The sequence below is a fragment of the Passer montanus genome, unplaced genomic scaffold (genome assembly GCF_014805655.1).
Source record: "Passer montanus isolate IOZ18808 unplaced genomic scaffold, ASM1480565v1 scaffold260, whole genome shotgun sequence".
In the NCBI taxonomy this organism is placed as follows: domain Eukaryota; kingdom Metazoa; phylum Chordata; class Aves; order Passeriformes; family Passeridae; genus Passer; species Passer montanus.
In genome coordinates this window covers 122392-147313 of record NW_024367262.1, presented here as the reverse complement: position 1 = coordinate 147313, position 24922 = coordinate 122392, and the positions used below count along the sequence as shown (strand labels likewise).

The 24922-nt window shown below is 36.4% G+C and overlaps 1 protein-coding gene across 5 annotated transcripts in view; it reads right to left on the bottom strand.

Moving 5' to 3' along the window:
• Window positions 1-190: 190 nt before the first annotated feature.
• PDE10A (phosphodiesterase 10A) overlaps window positions 191-24922 on the bottom strand; it is a 143765-nt gene continuing 119033 nt past the window's right edge. For 3 of the 5 annotated variants that reach the window (XM_039712281.1, XM_039712280.1, XM_039712282.1), the window contains 8 exons: window positions 23084-23167; window positions 20551-20701; window positions 17780-17935; window positions 14284-14456; window positions 13086-13197; window positions 11255-11335; window positions 8458-8546; window positions 3373-4093 (listed from right to left, as the gene is read on the bottom strand). In XM_039712281.1, coding sequence (XP_039568215.1) covers window positions 3976-4093; window positions 8458-8546; window positions 11255-11335; window positions 13086-13197; window positions 14284-14456; window positions 17780-17935; window positions 20551-20701; window positions 23084-23167 — 964 coding nt within the window. In that variant the 3' untranslated portion in view covers window positions 3373-3975. Of the gene's footprint in view, window positions 4094-8457; window positions 8547-11254; window positions 11336-13085; window positions 13198-14283; window positions 14457-17779; window positions 17936-20550; window positions 20702-23083; window positions 23168-24922 lie in introns of all 5 variants that reach the window. The other 2 variants (XM_039712278.1, XM_039712283.1) reach the window with 2 other exon arrangements.

Below are 24922 nucleotides of genomic sequence, written 5' to 3'. Positions count from 1 at the left end.
TATATATATATATATATATATATATATATATATATATATATAAAACCAAAATTTTCAGCTCACTAAATGTAATAAAATTGAATGTTGTTACCTTGAAGTTCTTTCTTCTCCACATAACAGCCCAACCTGAATTTGGAATATTTATGAAACTACTCTACAAATCAGTTTGATCTACCCTAGAAAACAGTCTGTTAATTTAGGTTTATTTGACAGAGTATACACCCGTATTACAATCGAGCACAGTTTTTGGTCAGAAAGCAAACAAAAGTTATGATGTGCCTTTGCTAGATTGGGATATAGAACCTAAAGTTTGAACATTAACTTCCTTGTAGTAGTGTGAAGAAAGGCTTTTCTGTGTTTAGAATAAATTAATTAATTGTTCCACTTTACAGAACTGGTCCAATATCACAGTGTTTGAGGCAAATGCATTATTTCAAGAGGGTCATGATTGATTTGAGCATCTAATAATCTCTATTTTTTTAACATGAATACTGCTTTTTGCTACTCCTACAATTTTAACACTATATGCTCTAAGTGCAGTCACAGCAAACTGATCATACTGTTTTAAGTTTACACACACGAAAGAAATCTGTGTCACATAAAAAGATTAATTCCACTCTGCATGTCCCCTCCAATTTAACATGCTTGATCATATACTCCAGCTAAAAAACCCTGTTTCATTTATTTAATGGTTACTTATAGAAAAAAAATTACTGCTATGAGTTGAACCATATGAGTAGAATATTGCAAAACCATACAATATTCATAAATTAATTGTAAGAATGGAATTTGTCATGCTGTAATAAAATATGCAGCCTCTCAGATGAGTATCATGCTATGTCAACTATTTTTCTCACTTAGTGCATACCTTTCAGGCACATTTTCAGGCACATAATACACTAGAAACACTCAGTTACAGCTTCAAACAGTGTTTTTACATTTACTAGATGTAGGAAGGAAAAGCAGCTGGAATTATTATCAAGAAAAATGCAATTCTAAGAATATAAAATCTAACACTTCTAGGAAAGGAAAGATCTGTTAAGCTTTTTTATACATTCTTTTGGGCAAGATGAGTTTTAGTAGGATAAAAATGCAAGGAGGAATGACTGGACAATTTAACTTACTGAGTCAGATGTCTTGCAAACCTAGATGTCTTAATCAATTGCGAGTTTGAGGCCAGAACTTTGAACAATTAACTCTCAACATGTCTTTGATCCATGAAATTCAAATGCAGCTCAAAATTTCTAACTTTTGGTGGGTTTGACTTCGGAAGTACAGGTACAAGTCTTTTTTAAAAAAAATATTTACACATACGAATCTGTACTCTGTAAATGCTAAAACAGACTACATATGCTTAAATATAACAGCCCATAGTGACTAATTTTTTTGGTTTAGCTCCTAACAAGGAGTAATATTTTGTCATTCCCTTTCTCCTTTTACACACCAGGAAATCAAACCAAACCACATCCCCTGGAGCCAATTTTTAAAAATTCTAATAGACATTAAACTATAGAAAACATATATTTTAAGTTGTTTGGATAGTTCTATAATAGAAACAGTAGCTGATTCACTTGAGACATTAATAAAACAACTTATTGCCAATTTGACAAATTTGCCAGGGAATCGTGCCCTCTATCAGTACTTACAAACTTCAAAACATAACATAGTGTGTGATACTGCCAAACATTTTTTAATGGTAGGAAACAGAACTAGTGAAGTTATCTTTAATGCAAATATGCTTAAGCAAATATACTTAACCTGCAAAGAAAAACATTCCATCCAGTTGTTGGGGCATCTGAATTTCAAAGAGCATTTCTGTAGTTACCATAGATTTAGATAATTTCCATGTAAATTAGGAACCATGGATTCTGCCTCAAGTACTTAGTGGATGAAAGGTTGTATCTGCATTATTTAGCTGAAACAGAATGGCTAAGGAGGAAAGTAGAGGACACAGTATGAGATATCATTCATTCTACTTTGCTGTAATTGTTTCCTGCCATGTTTTTCTTTTTGTTTGTTTTTGCTCTTTTTCAATTCCAAACCAGTTTGCTGTGATTACCAAAGAATTTCTGCACTTAGAATTGGTAAGGCAAACTAAAAATTAAAAAAAAAATTTAAAAAAGGGGGCTATTGCTAGGTAACATGCATCATACAAATAAGATAACTTCATATTGAATTCTCAGCCTGTGGGATCTCTATGTACAGCAAAGGCTTAGGTGCATTTATACATTATGTGACTATGGATCACACACTTTACACATAAACAGATACTGGCATGTGCTCGACCATAACAGAAGGCAAAACTCAAGAGGCCAAGTTGTTCACATGAAACCCAAAAGCTGGCATGCCTATTACAGCAATAGAGCCTAAAAGACAGGAGATGGAAAAAGAGAACATGTGTTCTGTCTTTAGGTCACTACTGTTACTCGTTGCAATTACACAAAGTCTGTGTTACCACGGAACCTCCACAAGAGTGCATTATCTGTGAAAAAGCACATAATGCAGTATAGGCTGTATGTGAAATGTATGTAAAGACTGTGTTTCACACCTACTGTGCGGATCACTATGAAGATTTTTTTTTTCTTATTAATATTTTTGAAAGACAGAGGCAAATTAAGTGTTGAGAAACATTCTGTACAATTGCAGTAAATTTATAAGAGTGGCATTACATGTAAGTCTGTGCATAAGTTTGCAAGGCTGAGGCCTAAGTCAGCACAGATCTGTAAACACACCATTTAGTGTACTTTTCTTCAGTCAGGTATTCTTTCACTAAGAAAGGCAGTTCTAAACCTAGAAATTTCTCTAACTAGGGATAAAAAACAGACAAATGGAGAAGTTTCCTAATTTCACTCATCTTGGCATGAGGGGAAAAAAGCAGTAGAAGACATGCAGTGTTACTATGCAACACAAAAGCTAGTCAATACAAAAACATTTTTGATTTATTGTGATGGTACCACAATCCCTCTTATCAGACCTGACTTTTCTGACAAGGCTTTTATTCCAAGCAGATAGCATACTTCAGGTATGTCTCCAATACCTTTTAAAATACAGCTCAGCAGGTAGAAATAAAAAATATGACTTTACTTAATTGTGAGCTAGGAAAGGAAATCTTTGCTGTCACATTTAAATTTTATCTGATATTTCTCTCACTATGGATACAAAAACTCCAACCTGAAACTCCCTCGTATATCAGAGATCATTAACCAGTACTTCCAGTGTTTTAAGGGAGGAGTTTTAAAAAACATCCTAAAGAACAAAGCACCATCACTAGTTCTACTAACATTTCCCTTGTGAGTGACAGACAATTGACATCATGATGCTTAATGAAGTACTTTAAAACTTTAACCTGAATGTTGGTTTTCCTTTAGTTTGCAGCAAGAGAATTCACTATAACCTAAGCATAAATTATAGTCTCCAAGATGCTGCTGGAGTTCAAACTGATTACAAGTAGATCACACATAAACATTCACAATAGCAATGGGTATATTGTTCTATTTATAGCCAAAAACTCCCAAGTGACACTGGTGTTAAAGCCAGCCACAGTACGGATATAATAAAAGTACCATTGAAACCCTTACAAGAAAGATACAATTTAGAAGTACCCCATAAGTTTCTCCCCCACCCCCATCAGTCTTAAATTAAGGCCTCAGCAAGGTAGCCCATGAGATAAGGCCAGTCTTTTATTTTCACAAGTTGTAAGTTCTATTTTGATAGGTGACTCTAAAACATCTGGGTTGTCATTTTCCCTCTGTTTACATTGTGTCACTGGTGTAGATTAGGAGATTGGCTGCCAGAGTCATTTAGCTGAGGTAACTCCATGGGTGTTACCTTCCTAGGCAGGTCTACTTCTTAGCATTTTGCAGCTTTCTTTTTTCTTTTTTTTTTTCTTTTTCAAATAAAAATGAAGCAAAACAAAAAACAATCCCCAAAACAAGAAGGGGTGATTTTCAGGTTAACGCAATCTGTTGCTGCTGTTCAGTCATCAATCTTCACAGGAAGAGAATCTGAGGTCCCAGGAGCAAGGGATTGAGAAGAAATCCATATAGAGGCTTCCTCGCCTCTCATTACTTTCTCCCATTGGTTAAGATTGTCCCTGGAGATGCAAAAAATTGAAGGTAAGACACAGTTCATAAACTGACTGGGATTTATTTCTTCCTCACAATAATGTCTTCCTCACAATAATATAAATTTTGAGATTTATATTTATGTAAATATATTTATATTAGTACCTGTATGTCATCAAACATTTATCATCTACTAATTAGTTCAGCCTTCAGCTTCAGCTATCCCATTTTGTAATTCTGTATGACTCATATCCATGTCAACTCTATCCTAGCCTATAGAACCTTCCTTCCCCAAGGCAAGCCCTGAATTAGAAGCTACCAACTGCTTGTGCAACAAATTTATAGTCCTCATGGCTGCAGAAAAACCCAGCTGTGACCGAAGAGAGACAAGACTGCAGAGACTCTGAAAGAGCACTCTGGAGCATAGGAGCAGATTAAGCTTTCTGAAACTCCTGCAAAAGGGCTGCCTGACAGTATATAAAATGTTGCATGCCAGGATCATAGTATCAATTTTGAACTACTATTGTGGTAATCATATTGTCAGTCTACTACATTTAAAGGGTACACTTTCCTTCAGACATGTCTTTTTACCGCCTCACAACCTGGCCAATCTGTAAGTTCAAAATTCTGTTCATAAACCATAAAATGATGATAAATCAAGCTGGTAATGTTCTAATGATCTGAAGGGGGTACAAACCCATAGTCTTACTTGCTGTGCATCAGTACCACTCTAGTTATTGGAAAGTCTGTGTTGATGATAGGCCTTGGAACCAATGGCCAAATCTCAGCATTCAGTCTTTAAACACAGAAAGAGAGCAAACCCAACTGCTTCATCTTCATCCTGTCAGATCCCTAGTTACTAAAGCAACAGCTCTTAAATGCCTTTGGTAAATAAACAGAATGGCAACAGTATTAAGAGCTCTCCCATGGTATGTCATACCATGGTATTACATCAGATTTATGCAGCAGAGATCTTCTGATTTTTATGTCACAGCCTTGTCAAAACATTTGTTAAACCAGAAAATATTGATCTGAAAGCACAGCCTACAGGTAAGAAGAGAAAACATTGCATTTTCTGGGGGTGGTGGAAGGCAGGATCTGATGAAGTCTACCAAAGAAGGCTGGTGCCTTCTAGGGTAACACCTACACCATTTTCTGCAGGAAAATGCTCTGCCAGTGCTTCAGACCAGCTGGAAGTTATGAAGCCAGCATTAATATGGCATTGAGCCTCAGCTAATACAACCAGGCACTAAGGATCAGAAAAAATGAAGCATCATTATTTCTGTCTCCTTCCTCGACCTGGGAAAGTAATGAGAATGGCAGCCAAAATATTTTTAAATTATATAAATGTCATCAAGAATTGAGAGACCCAAAAGCACAAGGAAAATAATTTAAAATTATTTGGTCTGAAACAATGGAAAAAAAAAATAAATCACTTCATCCTCCAAATAAATACACTACGATATATTTATGCTTTGGTAGACCTAGTGAGTACATGGGCTAATGTAACACAGGTGGGCTAATAGTCTTCATCTGCATAGGATGACAAGAAAGCATGTAAAAATGTGGAATAAATTAACAGACAAGAAAACCTTCTAGACTGTTAGCTGCTACCTTACTTTATGGAAAACCAGTGTTGGATTTTTTATTTTTTTTTTAATAAGGTGTAGATAATATGATTCATTTGCCTTTGAGCTCCCAAAGCCCTGGCTCCTAATGTCTGGAATAAATGCACAGAGGTTCCATGAAAACCTTGATGTTGACATGCTGCCTTGGGTGCTTCTGCTGCTATTATTTGCAGCTGGGGAGTGAGTTTCAAAGAACTCAAGGACACAGCAGCTCAAGTACTGTGCTCAAGAATGAGCCCTGCTGGTGAAGAGGTGGTATCAAAATTGTTTCAGTCAGCAGTTAAGGAAACACCAAACAAAAATGCACACCAAGTAACTGTTACCCATCAAAAATAAAGGAAAAACAAAAGTGTAGTGCAAAATCAGCCATGTGAAACATTCTGAAATATTCTAGACCCTGCAATAGCATCAATTTTTTTTTTGATGGGGCACCTGAAGTTATATCTGTGTTCTGATTTCCTATTCTCCATCTCCAAGTTTTAACCCTCAAACTTCCTCTTCATTCTCTTCAAAGAAAAAGCAGAGGACAATTTCAAGGCTAAGATAAAACTACCAAAGTGTTCCTCAGAAGACTTTATTCCAGGGTGTGGATTTTAAAGAAGCTGAGTCCTGCAGAGGCTTTATCTACTCATCTACCTTTCAGTACTGCATTAGCACAATCTAAATTAAAGAATACCCAACAGCAAGACAGGGAGCTATCTGTTCAGAGCTCTAACCAGTGTGGAGACTGTGCCAGTGTAGCTTTCAGAAGTACCATTATAACAATTTGAATTACAAATAACAAAGATAATTTCTGGAATAGAAAAAACTCATATAATCTCTGCCAGGAGTCTGATTGCTTTTACTTCAGACATCACACCTTCTACAGAGAAACCAACTCTTGAAAATACGTTCATGCTTGATCTTCAGAATTAGGGAAACCTTTATGTAGAGCACATGCTTATGTGGGTGTTTGATATCCACAATTCAACTTTAAATATCCTCATCTGAGTTCTAAAAGATGAACCACCAAGTAAAACAGGCCACTTTTGCAAATAAGCTTCATTGGGATATCCACGTTGCCAGAAATCAAAATGTATGTGTCTTCCCAGATTGTTGCTCCTGTAAAAGATACTGTGCAGTCTTAAGCACTCCACCTAGCCTCTCTAAGGCCCAGTTTCCATTAAGTGTCATAAAATTTTGATTTTGATCAAGTCTTTACTGTAAGAGTGCTGAGGCACTGGAACAACTTGCTCAGAGAAGCTGCGGATGCCATATCCCTGGAAGTGTTCAAAGCCAGGTTGGATGAAGCTCTAGGCCCTGTTCTAGCAGAAGATGTCCATTCCCACAGAGGAAAGACTGAACTAGATGATCTCTTCCAAGGGATCTTACAACCCAAACCATTTTGAGATTCTGTAATTTTCTTGGATAAACCAAATACATTATTTAGACTCCCTCAACTAATATCTCAAAACATTCCTTCTGCTCTTTACATTCTCTTGTTTGTTCATGTTCATCTACTCTCCTTAAAGCATAGACACTAAACAAAATTCCAGCTGTAGCCCCATTAATGTAATAACTGCAGAGGTATAGTGTCTAATTCTCCTGAATAGTCCTGCCATATCTACCTAAGGGTTGCATGACCATGCCCAGCAGAGGTACCTTAGAGGTAGCTGAGCTGACTATTAATGATGGCTCCTAGATACTCACTGTTTTCATAAGGTAGTCCTCTGTACCACTGACACAGACATACGTATTCTTCTCACAGCTATATGAAAGAGTGTTTGTGTGTGAATGAAATTGTTTTGCTAACTACTGCATTAATTTCAAGGCATTTGTCTCTTACTTAACAGAAATAATTTAGTCCAAAAGATCCACAAGAGGAGGTCATACAGGAAAAATAAAAAGTTCAATGTAAGATAGAATTTAGGGACCACAACAAAACAAAAAAATATGAGAGACTACTAATAAGAGCATAGAAAAACAGACCTTTAACCACTCGATATGACTAGAAATTGCTGGCATATTATGAAACAACTGGGGTTTTCTAGAAAATATGGATTAACCTGAAACCGGAACATTTTCATAAAGCATACACTGGTTTCAGCAAAATTTTTGTCAGGAAAGATATATATATATATATATATAAAAGGTCTAAGATATAATTACTGGACAGAACTACCTACAAAGCAATCCACCATCATTCAAGTAGAGAAGCAGCCAACAGGTAAAGGACTCTTGCCTCTTTTCCAGAACAACCCAAACTCCATACCCACTGTGTTATAGGATAAAGTCACATCTGCTTCTCCCATACCTCAGCGTTAACTACTCCTATGCTCTCAACTACTGAATATTTTCTGGATATTTCTTTTTCTGGTTTGTAACATAATTTATCTGATATTAAATAAAACCACATGCTAAATACACATTTTTTAAGTAAAGAGAACACTAGCTAAATTTTTGTTGTAGGAACCACATTGAAGTAAAAGGGACACAGAGGGAAATTATACTGAGCCAACACAAGCAGGGATGCAAAACACTGAACTGTTTCTCTCTAAATGCTTTTGGCATCTAACACATTTTAATCAGCTCTGTCTGTAGATCTACAGTGGACAGTCCCAGACAGTAGTTATCACCTCTGGGTTTCTGAATAGATTAATGTGAGATGTGTATCCCTATTGATGTTCATGCAAATTCTGAAATTAAAAATTTGCATTTCTAGACAAACTTGCAAAGCACTCTTGCTTTTTCCTTGACCAAGGTATCAGCTATGCACATTTACTCACCTGCATGCTCGAAGTAGTGGCCCAGTTGGAGGAAAGATCTGTGCGAGGGTGGTGTAACATGGGATAGCTACAGCATTGTAGAACCCAATCTATGAAAAACAAGAAGGAGAGAAAATAGTTTAATTGTTGCCAAACTACAATACTGGAAACTAACAGCTCAAAGCTCTTTACTTAATTACTACTTATATTAGTTATTCACACATCTGCATCTCCCTTTAACATCCAGATGCTTTAAAATAAGCAACAAGCATGAGATATTTGGTAGCTGCTTACATGCCTTTCTTTTGGCTGCTTCAGGTAAGGTTTTCTACAGAACATTTTACTATTCAATTGATTAATTTCTTTTGTTCAGGATATGTCTACCTGTTTGGTGTCGGTAGCAGTGGGAAGTAGGTGGAGATGTTAGAGACATTTCTGCAAACATTATTCATGTGATGATTTTATTTTTTAAAAAAGAAAGGTTGTGCAGCATTCATAAAATATGGTCAGGTTATGGATTGTTCTGATGTCCTCTAGGGTATGCATTGCATAGCTCAATGTACTTAAAATTCTGGGGGCTTTACACATTTGTGAATTGTGTGCAGTGTGATCAATGATTGGTTTGCAGTTGCTTCTCATGTACACAGTTCAATAATACATTTTTACCATTATCTTATGTAGGGAAAACCAAATGAGTGCATTTTAAATAATACCTGACTCACAGAGGCTTAGGGGCCTGTGATGGCTATGAGGTCACAGCCGAGTTGTCATGACATGAAATTTTTAGAAAATGCTACTTATATATTATCAGGGATGACAGATTGCATTCAGATTCATTATAACATCCCTCACTTATCCCAGACTCTTATGATAGTTACAGTAGTGTACTATGATCCCTTCCTTTGGGCAGAATTTTTAAATGCCTTTTAGTGAAATACTATGTATCGTACCACAACTAAAGCATATGATATCTCTTTCTTTTTAATAGTCCAACCTTTGATCCTTATTCAGAAATTGAAGAGCAACTCTTGTTTTCATCAACACAAAGATTCATCCCATACTGCTATGTAACCAAGTCTTCTTATGTAACCAAGTGTACTTTAAATTAAAATAAGATACATTTTCTGAGCTGTGAACCCACATGAATTACTTATAGGGATGAAGTACTTACAGTGCAACTGTGGGAACTCAGCACATCACTCTGGATGTCCAGAGCTACCGAGACAACCCTTGGGGGGCTCGGAAGTCCTGGAATGTTGCCAAAAGTGTCTGGTGGCTTGACTTTGACCCTTCTAAAGAAGTGTCACCTGAGTATGAGGAGATGAGAGAATTTCAAGTCTGAATGGTGAGGGGATGATATTCACAGGGTGAAACATAGATTTTAATGCACTGTACAGGGGGGTTTTGAGTGTTGTACAGGGGGGTTTGGAATCCTGTACATGGGGGTCAGGAGTCCCAAGATGGAGGGATTTGGGCATGCCCTGTCCTTCTTCTTTCTTCTCCTTGGCATCCATGTTCAGGATGATGTTGGCATGTGTGGATTGGTTCATGGTGAAGGTGCACTTGTTAACAAGGGTGAAAAGTATTGGAAATTAAAGGTAAATATCTTATATGTAGTTTTCACTATAAAAGACACAAATGCCCCGTGGACGGGAGAGAGTGCTTTTGGCTGCCTTGCCAATCAGACCTCGGCTGGGCAGACAGGAAAACTTTGTAGATAAGAAATAATAAACACAACCAAAGACTGAAAGCTCAAGAGTCCAGACTCATTCTTCAAAGCGCGGCCTGCCCAGAACCACCTTTTCCCATGTCGGGGGAGAGACAAGTAACAGCGGACCTCGACATGCAACCAACATAAAGAAACTGCAGCTGTTTAGAAGGCAAGGCTACATACAGATGGAATGTCTGCTCATCCACACTATTTAATATAGTGCCTCATTTTCTTTCCATTTGTTTTGGATTTTTTCTTTTTTTCTTATTTACTAGTTTTTAAGGGGAACTATTTTATTTCTGTGGAAAAAGATTACTGTGTAATTGTCAAAAACTAAAATAGGACATTAGAACCAGTCACCCTACAGACCTTCTGGCTCAACTAAAATCACAGAATCAAAGAATATGATGAGTTGGAAGGGACCCCAAGGATCATCAAGTTCAACTCTGCCTAGGCCCATCCCCAAGAGTCACACCATAAGCATTGTCCAAATACTTCTTGAACTCTGTTAGGCTGGTGCTGGAGAGCGTGTTCCAGAGCACAGTTTCCTTCTGGGTATAGAACCTTTTCCTAATATCCAGCCTAAATCTCTCTGCCATGAATTCAGGCCACTCTTTCATGTCCTGTCACTGGCCACTGCAGAGAAAAGATGAGTGTCAGACCATCCTTTCCCCCTTCTACTCATGAGGAAGCTGTAACTGCAGTGAGGTCTCCCCTCAGTCTCCTCTTCTCCAGCTGAACAGACCAAATGATCTCAGCTGGCTCTCATAGGGCTTCCCCTCAAGGCCCCTCACCTTCATTCTTACTCTCCTTTGGACACTAGCTAAGGGCTGAAACAACCACTTACTAAGATGACACTTGTAAAAATTCAAGGTGATTGTGGTCTTAGCTAGAGCTACAAGTACAAAGAAAGAAAAAAGTGATGACAGCAAAGAACACATTGTCATTTAATCAAAATTTGAAAACAAATTTTCCACTGCTGCTTTAAAAAGTTCAGCAGTCTGACTAACCCAATTTCAAAAGCAATATTCACTAATATATGAAATGTTTTTTTTCCATACATGTTTTATGTATAAACAAGTACCATTTTACTGAGAAAGTTCATACCTGACCCTGAGGGACTTCATCCTTCTTATCTCTGTCCATCATAGGAATAGGTTGAATACCCGTTTTCTTCATTTCATCGCCCTGGAGAAAAATAGAGATTAAGAAAACAAAAACAAGACTATTGAGATGAATTGATTTCCATCTTCTATTGTCAAATTTATCAAATGATTTATCTTCTATATGTCAATCTAAAAATCCAGAATTTAAAATAATGTGTGGTACCGCTCTGAGGCAATCTCAGAAAAATGCACAAGGAGAGGCTCATTTTGTACATTACAGCAGATGCTGTAAGTCAATGCACACACAATTTCCTTGTTTCCAAGTGTGCCTCCATAATAAAAAGCAACTGGAAGACTAAACCCAAAGAAATCATTCTATTCTGCTCTTTCTGCTCAGTTAGTCTCATGTTTCAAAATATCTCTTTAAAGCAACATAATACAATGACCAACAGAACACAACACACCCATCCAAGGAAAAGCTGAGTAAACCGGATGAATTTACAGTGTACCTTCTTCGTCAAAAATTGTCTTTTCCATATATGTCAACATCTACCTTTATTAACTCATCCTTGGATTACTTAAAAAATTAACATCTGGACAGGTGCAATTATGTCTATAATTCCATCTTTACTATTTTTGAGTATGAAAAATCATTTTTATCCTGTCTTCTCCACTGAGCTCACAAGATTTTCAAGAAAAGTCTTTTTACTAATAAGCAAAAAATTTGAGTATGTAATCAGTGAGGCATGTCAATATTACACCTCAATTCTACCACTCATAAGAACACTCACTTTCCAGTGCAGGCCTTTCAGAAAGTCAGTGCTGAACTAGACTAGATGTTTGAGCTTACACAGTCAGCATTTTTCAAATATTTTGTTGTAGTCTGAGCTGTTTACAATTAAGAGAACAAGAATATGTGAATATGAAGTACACCCACGGGAAGAACACATCTGGAATTTCATAATGAACATGCAACAGGCAGGGTAACAATCTCCACACTAAATGCATGCTACATAAACTCCATGGGCTTGATTTCTATTTTATGCCTGTAAAAAACAGAAATAAGCCCACTGAAAATTGCAAGATTCCACAGGGCACATAACAGAAAAGAAAACACTTTATCATAGACATGTGCAATTGTAGTCCTGAAAATACAATCATATCTCCTAAAGTTGCATAACTCCACTCCATGCAATTTATTCCTTATCCCCAGAGCAGTCACTTCCACTTAAAAATTAAATAATTAGGATATTTACACCTCAGCATATGACATGTGAGAGACTGCATGTTTGTTTATGAACATGATTACATTACTACAGCTTAATTCCTTGTTTCAATTCTCAGTACACATTAATTGTAGAGTAACTTTCTATGTATTGAAGACCCGCCTCTCTCTGAGACACTGTTGTTGAGCTGGCTCACAATGAAAACCCAAAATAAATTTAATGTTTTTCATATTTACTTTAGCATTTTCTGTACTCACTATAGCTTTATAAGTATGTTTCAAGGCAGCTAACCTAGAAGCTGGTTTTATACTTTGCATTTATACAAAAAAACTTCAGTTAGTGATTTCTTCTATGTTCTGTTCTTTGGTCACTTTGTGTTAGGACATACTTCTTACATTATCTTGAACAGAGAGAAAATCAACTGCCTGAAAATTAGATAGCTAACTCATCTCTTTAAATAACTTCAGAGTAAGCAACGAACACACACATGCACCAGTGAACTCTCTCTACACCAAACACACCAAGATGTTGATTAAAATATAGTTGGGTTTTTCCTTCCTGGATGCTTCTGTTTATAAGGAGAGCAAACAAAAGAATCACACATACCTCAGCCCAGAACTCTGCATATATATCATTGGCTGTCAGTCTGGTAACTGGCCACAACTTTGTTACAGAACACAGATCACAAGCTGTCATCATCAGGCCAATCACTCTATCTCTAAAATAGAATAAAACAACATTAAATTATAAGTTTTGTAAAGAATTAATGATTGCTCTGCAAAATTTTCATTTGCCCTACCTCAGTTGAATCAGCAGCAATGTATATACACTACGAATTTCCTCCCACCTATTGTTTCTTCCTCATTTGCACAGACTGTATACTGCATCCCTTGTTGTATTCCCTACATTGTTTGCGAGCAGAGTTCATTGACCATTCTTAACACAATCACATCCATAGGCAAGGGCACAGGATGCCTGCCTGTTAAAACACTCACATGCCCCTCTATAATTCTCTGAATACACAGTATCAGTCTGTAAAAAGAAAGATGACATATCTTATTGCTGCATTTCTTTGTTCTTTAAAGAGAGAGGGAAAAAAGCTCCTAAAAAAGAGGAAAGATTACTTCTGAGTCTGTCTCAAGGCGCTGTCATTGGTTGTTGGAATGAATTCAAACTTTGACATAACATGAATCCAATGCGTAACACTGTCCTATATGCTGACAAACCTGTTCACAGAGTAACTGAACATCGGGAGTATTAAAATAATTACTAAAATAAGGCACACAGACAAAGAAATCCAATTGAACCAATTTTATAGCACAAATCTATGTTTTGTGAATCTAAGTTTTATAAAGAAAACTGGCAATTTAATTTAAATTCACTTGTTTTCACCCAGTGGAGAAATTAAGACGGCCCTTAAGGACACCTGCATCTTTGTTAATAATGCATATTCCATGTGAAAAAGCATAGACCTTGCTAACCTGCATGCCAGTGTGATACCAGTCATTAAAACTGTACCAACAGACAAATATACCAGAGAAAATACACAAATAGGCAGCATAATCAACCAAAGTGCACTTCCCCTAAGTTAAGATGAGGAAGTCATCAGCCATTTAAGGGTCAATGCAAATATAAAGCAATGGCAATTACTGCTACTTATGTGTAATTTTACACACTGCTGGTCTTAGAGATCACATGTGTAAGAAAATTACCATTCAGAGGTAATTTTTTTTTTAAATAAGGTTTCTTTTTCTAGCCTAATGCCATAAGGATCTACTACTGTACTACTGGTTTGCTGCTTTACCTGTGTGTTTGGTTCTTAAGGTTTAATGCTCCTGTCTGATGCAGCTCTTCAAGTTGTTTTCTGTTTCCAAAATACAGGGCAAGGTCTGTGGCAATGATGGCTTTCCGGATGATCTCAAGTACTTGTTCATATTCGCTGGAGCTCAGATTGGAGAAGACATTGTGCCCTTCCAGCTATGAAAAAGTAAAAAACCAATAAAAAGCACAAGCTCTAATTCTGAGATTATTTCAGTCTTTTCTTCACCAGACAGGTTACGACAGTTTTACAGCCCAATGACAAGTTTTGTTGCAAATTCAAATGTTAGTAGCCTGAAATTCCCATTTTTATTCTTCCTTTATAAACACTCCCCTCAAAAAACCCAAACCAAACCAAACCAAACCAACCAACCAAACAAACAAAAAAACCCCAACCAAACAAAAAAAAAAAACAAAACCAAAACAAAAAACAAAAACAAACAAACAAACAAAAAAAAAAACCCAAACAAAAACAAAACAAAAGAAAAAAAACTATGACTAAGCCACCAATTTGTTTTTGGGACTGCTCCTTCTGCAGCCTGAAGGTATTACTAGAGAAAAATTACTGAAATATTTTTCTTTGATTTAAAATCACTGTAGACACAACACTTCCAGACAGTGTTAACTTGGAAATGTGATTCAGTTCTGATCCAGAGTCTGCACAGTCAAGTTGATAAACTGAGTACCTGATTCACTTAAGCATAGTTTTGATACTCCGTAAATATACACCATGGATAAATAAACACTGAAGATAAAAATACAAAATCATTTTGTTTTCCTAATGTTTCAAATTAAATGCGCGTTAAATCGCTGCATTTACTGACATAATTTTCTATACAAAAATAAAGTTGATTATTATAATGTATATGAACATCTAGAGGGAAAGGCTGCTTTGTTCAACCTTAAGTTGAATGACTCATAAAGATAACGGTTTCAGCTATGGAGGCTCTGGTAATGCACCACTGCCATTACTTTTCAATCTCCAAAAGGTATTACTGCGCATTTAACTGACAATATGCATGCACTGTGATGACTTATGAAGCTATATCACATTTTGAAAAGTCAAGACTATCTACTGTCTCTAAGATTTTGAAAACAAGTTGTCAAAAGTCTTCCTAATGTTGAGAAGAAGCAGACAAAAAGAAAAGAATGAGCTAGCCATGTCAAGGTGTGCACATTCAGAAAAAGAAAATATCATTAAAATATATCAAATGCAGAGGTGTTTTGACATTTAATTGGCGTTTGGGCTGAAGCTCAAAAAGTTTCCCTGACTTTCGTCAAGCATTTACATAATTTGCTCAAAATAAATCCTCTGCAGTACAAATAGGCTTGGTTTCTCTCACCATCCGGAACATAAACATCATTTTCCAGGACTTTTACTTAGACAAGTAGATTTATTGTGAATAATGAATAGAAAATACAATCTACCTATATCTCAATGCTCCTTTGACAGATTTCTAAGTCACAGAACATCATGTTTAAAAAAAAATCAGAACATTTTAATCCATCATCAGCTCTTTGAGAGCAAAAAATTACTACTGCTAGTTTTCACAGTTTAGTGTTTTGGAACCTTCTACTCTCCAGCCTTGCTGTCTAATTCCTGGGACCAGGCTATTTGTCCAAATATTTAAATTATTCTGGATTCTACTCTTGGGCTTTAGAAGCTGCACTCTCAGAAAGACCACTGTGACAACTTCGTTCAGACTACTTGAAAAGAACTGATTTTGTAAACTGCTGACAGAAGCTGACAGTTATGAGTTTGTGTCATTTAGGCTTTTGAGTAGTACATACAAAGTACAGCTCCGAAGATTTTGTTCTTTGCCTGCTGAACTAAAGCAAGTGAATTGAATGCTGTGTCCTAAGTATGGTGTACGCTCAAACTGCAGGTGGATGAGCAAAGCAGCTTTAAAGTTTGAAGCAGCTAAAAGTACTGCAGGTTACTAATGTAAAATTAAAACTCACATAAATCCTAAAGAGCTTGGTGGGTTGGTTTGGCTTTTATTTCCATCAGTCCATTAATTCAGTAAGACTTTTTATTCAAACAAAATCCAGAAAGTCCAAAAGGCTGCTCTAGTCTGCCTTTGCTGCTAATTATCACCCATGGGTGCTTTCAGCAGCTGGTGTCTTGAATCCACTCTACAGCCCTGGCCACTTATCCCAGTTTCCTCACTCACACTGACAGCAAATGTAGGAGGTGCTGGGGAAGCAAAAGGGTTCCCTGCCTTCATGGCAAATGGGATTTTCATTGATTACAGCATTTCTACCAGAAAAAATGCAAAATGGTTGGGACAATGAAGTGTTAATGACTGAGGAACATGCTCACTCTGCACATATTCACACAAAGAATGAACACTAAACATCTAATGCCATACCACCACTGAAGGATTCAATTACACCCTCCTACATGAAGGAGCATTCAGAGATAAAGCTTCCACTCTGTGATTAAATGCATATGATACCTAAAACCATAATCACAAGATGTGATTCTGAATATGTATTTTTGCTAAAAGGTGATTACGTATTTAAGAAAATAAATATCTTCCCCTGAAAAACCAGAAAGAAAGAAAGATTAACAACGAATCAGTGGTACAGTAGCAAGGTTATGCTGTAATTTGAGTGTGCACAGAAAACTAAAACTAGTGAGCACAAGTATGTTATGGACTAGGAGTGGTTTCACAGGTAAGAATTCTCAATCCTCTAATTGAGAATTATAAAAATTTCACTCATGAGAAAATATGTGTGTGTCACTAGCACACCTGTATTTTCCCAAAAAGCGTCTGCATGTTTTCCTGTAGTTATTTTTCTTCATTAAACATAAAGACACATGACCTCATATTAGGAATTCTCTTTCACAGAATATTACCTTACTCAGATTTCTTAAATTTCAAATTGCCCAGTAACAAATAAGCACAGAATAACATAACAAAATAAGTTTACAATTCTCATGCGTGAAAAGTAACATCTCCCCTTCCATGCCACACATTCAGTGTTCACAGAATTTATTACAGCGGGTTTTCAAGTTTCTCATACAAAGTTTTACTAGTACTTGCATTTTTATTCAAAGTTTCGGGATAGTTGAAGACTTTGTTGAAATACATTATGACAAAAAAAAAAATGTATCTGAGAAAATTATTTTTCATTTTCAAAGTTCCTATTCCACATGGTCGTGGGAAATGCCTCCAGAAAATCAGAAGCAAAAAGCTTCAAAGGCAGGCCATAAGTAAAGACCTTAAAATATGCAAGATTTTTATAAGTTCAAGATTTTGAGAAAGCTGTGTTTTGCTCTATTGTTGAATCCTTGGGTTGCTAGCTGTGAAACCTGGCTTGCTGTAATAAATCTTCTACTCATCTAAATGAGTACTATAATAGAGAAATTAATTATATCTTTTCTAAGCATGCTTCAGAAAATCTATTTGGCAATGATGTGACTCATTCCACCACTGAACACTCATGCACAGAACATACAATTTCAACAATCCTACCTGCAGGATGGACACAGTCTGTGAGAAGTGGTGCTGTTCCATCGTTGATGTGGAATAAAGAGCAGCTAAGGGGTGATCAAATTTCTGAAGATAGCTGTTGCTGTAACCTCTGTGATCCAGGTCATGACACAGGCATGCAACTAAAAGACCCTTTCGCTACAAAAAAATTGACACAAGCATGAAAAGCAAGATGTATTTCCTGCCCCTAGATGTCACTCTCTACCCAAAATACTGTAGAAGTTGCAGTATGCTAACACTGCCTTCACACGTAGAAATATCCTTAAAAATGAGAGAAATATGTCAGTAAGGACATGCTGAATTAAAATTCTTGGTCCAATTGTAATTATATTATGCATTTAAAAATCGTTGTTGGACAGTAACATAGTATTGGACTGTATTTCAGAAGAAATCTGCATTTTAAACAGTCTGAATTCTTACTGAATTCTTACGATGTTTATCAAAACAATAAAAAGCACAGTTATTGAGGGAGAAGAAACATACAAAATGTATGATCTGCTGGTCAAGATAGGTTCACTGAAGTTCAATGCCAGATCTGCTCTGCAACACTCCTAGAGATGTTAACCAAACCTCCCAGTGGGGTTTTTTCCTAGGAAGTCACTAATATGAGTCACAGACAATGCTGGACAATGCAATTGTAAACAAATAAAGACGGGAAGTAGTTTTTTTATATAACTAATCCTTAATATCCTGAAGAAATGGCATCCCTGAAATCTCTTTTTCAAAAGGTTTTCAGCTTATGTGTTTGGAAAAAAAATTCATTAATGTTTATGACTGTCACTGTTGGCATGAAGTATCATGAAAATTTTGTCAGAGACCCAATATCTTTGTCTTATAATTGGTTCTGATGAGTGTTCAGTAAACAAGGATAAGGCTATAAAATCAAGCAGACAAAGAATATTGATTAGCCATCTATTAAGTGCACAACCTGCAACCTGGATACTATACTAAGAGACTCATGAGTCTGTGGAAAAATACCAATTATGCAATTAGAAATACTATCACAAATATACCATGTGCAGAAATAAGGCTGTAGCAAAGCTAGCTGTATTTCTGATTTTGAGACATTCATTTCTGTTTTGAATGATATCTTTTCAATACTGCATCTTGTGAAGTGTATTTTTAAAAAGCATATAAAAACCCTCGGGTGATGCTGCTGCATCATGTCCTCAACAGAGGAGGAAATCTTAGAAGCATAACACATCTCTATCACTTGAAGTTGTGCAGTAACAGCTTGTCCCAGTCTCCATGTCTCAGGAAGCCATTCTTGTCTCAGTCCTTCAGGATTATACAATGCCTAGTAACAGTGCTCTTGTTCTCGTACCCATTTTGGTACCTGCTTGGATCCCAAATCTTTAACCACTGCATTTTTCTCTATTTTTCTCCAGATCAGAGCTTTCTTTACAGTGTTTTATCTTCCCATCTCTAAATCTACCGAGGCTCCTGTCAGCAACCCTCACCTGAGGTCAGCCCATCCCTAGAACCCCAAACTTTCTTTCAGCAGTTTCTTGTATTCTTGTTGGATTCATCTCCAGTATCAAGAAAGGAGACTGCTGAAAGGAGCAGGAACATAGACTGGGGATAAGACACTCAAACAGATGAAGGGTGGCTGGAGTTTGCAGGGGAAAAAAGACTGTTTCTATCTCTCTTAACAGCGGTCTCTTTTGCTCTCCCTTTCTTTCTTACTCTCCACCTCCAAAGAGATGGGGCTTACTACTTGGTTAGTACTGAATGTTATCAGAGCTTTAAAAATTCTCTGAGGCTGTACTCCACAGATTTTTTATTTTTTTTTTAAATAATACTGATTTTTTTTTCAGGCTTCTATAGCTTGGCCAAATTTCAGCATATGCCTGGCATATGCCACTTTTGCAATTCAGTGTCAATTTTCAAGTCTATGCTTTACAGCAGGATAAACTATACCTTAGCAAATGAAAGCTCACCAAGTTTCATTTTCTTCTTATACATTGAACAAATCTTTGATTTCTACTTTCATACTTCTAGCATGTCTCTTTTAAAGAGCCAAAAAATTTGCCTGGAATTTTCCCAAATGAATCACCTTAAGGAAGTTAACAGAGCCTGGAAAATTACAGCCCATATGGATAATATTTTGCAGAGTTATACACAACTGACAACAAGTTCTCCCAGTCAGAAGTTTCATGTAACATTAATTAGAGACAGTACTCCCTGTTGTACCATAATTCAGAAGAATAACAAGTGAAAGTTTTCCATACTAATACACTTAGAATGTGTATTAACATTCTAAGCCTTCCATTTTACTTGTTATGTTTTCCACTTAGTGATCAGTTTAGAGTTTGGCTCTTCTCCTTTACTCACGTATGTCAGACAGCTCTGCAACTCTTGTCCTCCTATTCAGGATATCTCCCAGACCTCACAGGATTCAAGATCCAGGGTGTTTCCCTTCCTCACAGAGGGACAGATCTGACAGTTAGTGAAACAATTAAAGACTGTGGTTGTAAGGGGGCAGGGAGAACCCCAAAACTTGGATAAGGATTTATAGCAAATCAACCACTGCTTTTTAAGGGGCAGTCCAGAAAAACATGATTAGGATTAGGAATCTGAGTAATCGTCCTTTCTCAAACTCTTTACTGACATCCGTTCCTCCATGAAGGCCTTTACATACACTCTGCCCAAGCTGACAAAAAAACCTCTAGCACAGAAAATGTACTTGAACAATAAGTACAGCTCTGACAGCTCTGATGAGGTGTGGTAACTGATACCATTATGTCACCTACCTCTAGATCAGTGAAAAGCCCCTGGTTGTTCTGCAGTATGGCATACATGCAATGTGCGACAGTAACTGCATGCTTCCAGTTATGGTAGGGCACGCGGCGATAGTTCTTCTTTACAGACATAGTAAATCGGCACAGCTTTTCAAGTTCAAAGCTAGGAAGAAAATAATTTTGTCAGAGACAAGAAATAGGAACAGGAAAAACAACCAACAGAGGAGAAAAGATGGTCTTTGATTTACCCTTCTTGCTAGGATTGACTCTCACTGTGGATGACTCATTTAATGACATGAAGAGTCACTCAAGTTTGGCAAGGACAGAGGAGCGTGGATGCCTGACAATGCTCTTGGTTTAATCTGTTAAATTCAGGAACATAAGTCATGCTACCCAGCTTAGTCAATACAATTGCATGACCTTCCCTGTTCCCAGAAACTTGAAGTGATTTATTTCAATTGCTTATTCAACTTGAAATATAGTACAACTCTACATCTAATGAACAATTTGAAAACATGATTTGTGATCAAAACAGAAAATTCAGGGCTTTTAAAGCAAAGGACCCAGAAGAGATAAACCTGATTAAATAGAGGTGCTCCATATTGACATTGTGAGAAGCAGAAGGTTTTGTTTTTCCAGTACTTATAGATTTTTTCTTTCAGTTTAGACTCGCAGAAAAGAAATTTACATCTCATGGTTTCTTCACTTCTCAACAAACAATATTTTGTTAAGTCCTAAATCAATTACTTTTTCCCTCATTAAAAGGCAGTTTTCCTTTATTCCATTTTTCCCCGTTGCTGCGATTTGACTTTCTTTTTAAGTTCCACGTTCTAATAATTTCTTAGTTATATCAGGAAAGTGGTACTAATGTTCTAGTTTTGCAGTACTTGTGGGGTGAGAAAAAAACCTGAATGTCTCTGACCTGTGTGTAAAAATATAGACACATTTACTATGTGGAAACAGGCAGAAATGCATATTTCTACAGTTGTGTGCTGCTCAGCGTAATTATTTTCAGTCTTAATCTGACATAAGGAAAAACAGAAGCATACTGTCTTTCAAAAAACTTTAGGCTTTTTCTTTTCATACTAGAAAGTCAGGAAGAGATAGAACTATTGCTTAAAGTAGTACCTTATAATTCAGAATATCACAATAGTCACTTTCACCTACATCCAATCTCAACTCAATGGTTATTACACAATAGCACAATTATAGACAAAGGAAAAATCATTATCTGTGCTGCCTCAACATAGAATATTACTACTTCATCCACTGCTGTATTTTGTACTTGATTAAGCAATAAAATATTATTTCTTCAGAAGAGAAAATGTAGTGAGTATGACAGACTTTTCTCTGAAATCCTCCCTGGACAGGAAAATTATACATTACATAGGTAACTACTTTAAGGCATAACTTTATTCCTTAATATATTAAAATCAAATTTAAGTCCTAGAAGTTTTGGATTTGTTTCAAGATTTGAGAAGTTTTGTTCTTTCAGAAATTAAATACAGGTCCTGTTCCAACAATCTCCTTTTCAAATATTTTCCTCAGTTTTGTTTCCCTAATTTTGTATGTGAAAACTGAGATTCATTTGATAAACATCAATTAGGTATCAATTCTTTCTCATCAAAGTTACACATTGAAAGGAAGAGACTGGGAGTCAGAGAGAGAAGAAAACAGAACCTGACTGAAAATACAAACCCAAACTCTGCATCCACAGCTATTCAGTCTGGAATGGAAACAAGCTAACTGCACTGAGCAGTAGAGTACTGTGTTCAGAAGAGTCACCCACTTTGCAGCATCGAGGAAGACTGAGAGATTCTCTGTTTTGACTGCACGCTTTGAGGGCATCCATTCAGTTAGCAAAATAAAATTAAATGCCAGCAAATGTTTCCCAAGTTTCTACCTTTTGTAGGGACATATTTCCCCTTTCAATTGACCATCTGTAAGCTTTCCATAATTTGGAGCAGCTCCTTTATTATAGCAATGGGCCATACTTACCTTACTGATCTTAGTAATAACAAGGAACACTGAGAGAAATGACAGCAAATGAAGCATTTAATTTGAAAATAATCACTTCCATAATTAATACACAACTATGCAAATAACTGATCAATTTAGCAAGAAAAAGTCTGATCTTGGTTTACGTTTACCATATACATGATTAATTTCAGCAAGTATATATCTGAAAAACCAGTTTTCATGCTCCTTCAGTCCTTTTTGGGAAGAGTACTTTATGCTGCCTTTTCCACCTTCTGTCTGAAAAGCAAATTCATCTCAGAACCAAAAAAATTTTCTGTCAATTGGAAGGACAACTGTTAGGATGATATCATGAGTACTTTGCCCTCACTGTTCCCAGATTTTATTAACTAAGAACCAAGAAGGTGGGACAAGAAATCCAGAGTGTTTATTACAGTCTTGTACAGACCAAACATAGTAAATAAACATCAAAGAAAACAGACCTTGAATTAGGAATTAATTATCTCAAAAATTAGAAATAAATAAACACAGACTTAATAATTAAACAAAGAAACAATATACTTCATACCAGGCTGTCCCACAGGACTGGTGAACCATATAGACAAAAATAGCAGGCCAAACATCTTCATATGGACTGATATCAAAATGGTATCTAGAGAAGAAAGTTTCAGTTTAGAAAAGACAAATACCTTTTCATTGTTACTAAAAACAAGTGAAAATGACTGGGAAATGTATACCCAGCAAGATTCACTTCTTTCTGAACACACACAGAAAGATGAATTTGCTATATTTTATATTATATTTTTCAAGTAACATATTCCTGCTAAGGTCAATGGAACTAGCTTACAGTTTCATACAATAATTTAGTAATTTATGTTGGAAAAGACCCTTATGATCGAGTTCAACAGCTAGCTTTTGTCTATCTTTATCTAAGGATCCACAGATTAAGTAATAGACAAAAATAATCTCAGGAACAATGAGAGATTTACAGGCATTTCTAAAATATTCAGGACTTTCTTCCCAGGAATAGTAGAGATGGTGTCTCTAATAATATATTTACTGGCCTTTTTTCCAATAATTTCTGTCATAAATTGCATGAGACTTACTCTAATTTTGATAGAGGAAAAATATCAGTTTTTACTGGCTAATAGAAATCAAGCCAAAACTTCAAAAATTTAACATTTAATACCATATCTTTAATGTTTCATTACCTGAAGACTTCTCCCCTCCCCTGATAACAATACTGAGGAGGCCTAATTTTAGGGACCCAGGACAGAAGAACTGTTTTTTCCTCAAATTATTAATTAACCATTTCCCTGCACTTTCTGTGCTGCAAGTCCTATATTTTTTTCTCCATGGAACCTTAACTGCTTGCCACACTGAACAGCACAGCAGTTTGTGAGAGGAATGAAGGGAGCTTGGAAAATGGTGAAATGTATTTTGCTTGAACTAAAGGATGTTAATATAATTTAGAATGAAACCTGTCATCTTTGCAAGTAAAAGTAATTTTTGCTGAGGAGGCGGGTTATATAATATCACCTAACAAAGCACAAGAAATTGTATTACAAAGAATAAGCTTCTATTAGGGTGTAATCCTGCAAGCTGCTAATGCTCTGGCATTCAAGCAAATCACTTCAACATGTAATGAACTTTAACAATACGCAGTCCCTGTTAAACACAGGCTTTCACCTCGCTCCCAGCTACAATGCTCAGTGCTGAACAAAAGTGAGTGAGCTCTGGAGATGAGGTGTAAAAAGAATTTAGGTTTTGTGACTCAATAGCTGATTTTAGGCACCTGGTTACTAGAGTAGAATTTATTATCCTGGACCAAAAACAGTGACTTAAAAATGTGATGGCTCCCATTGTTACCATTGAGTGGGGACTAGCCAAAAAAATGCAGATAGAGGTTTATCTTCAGCATACAGCAGCTGAAAATAACTGAATAATGTCAGAGAAAGCCTAAAAGGCTGGAGGGAAGTCCTCCTCCAAAGTTAGGCTGCAACTCTAGCCTCTAGCACCTGCAATATTTAACTGTGAATTATCATTTTCCCCTTCTTCAATAAACACAAGCAGATGCACAACACACACATATTCGAAACTCACAAAAAAAACCAAACACACACACCCACACCCCCAAAACCAAACCTAAAAAGCATACACAACCCAGAAAACCCCAGGAATAAGCTGGGAGAAATATGTTTAATTCTAAAACATATCTAAGGGTGATGAGATTATGCATTTGGTGTTAAATACTGATGTTCCAAGCTCAGCTTTCTCTCGGCTCTGAGCTGATGGTGATTTGGGACTATAAGAATGAAAGCCCATCTCTACAAATCCTAGGTAAAAACTAACACTTAAAGCAACTACTGCATCTACCCATGCCTGTGGAAAAATTCTGAGTATGTGT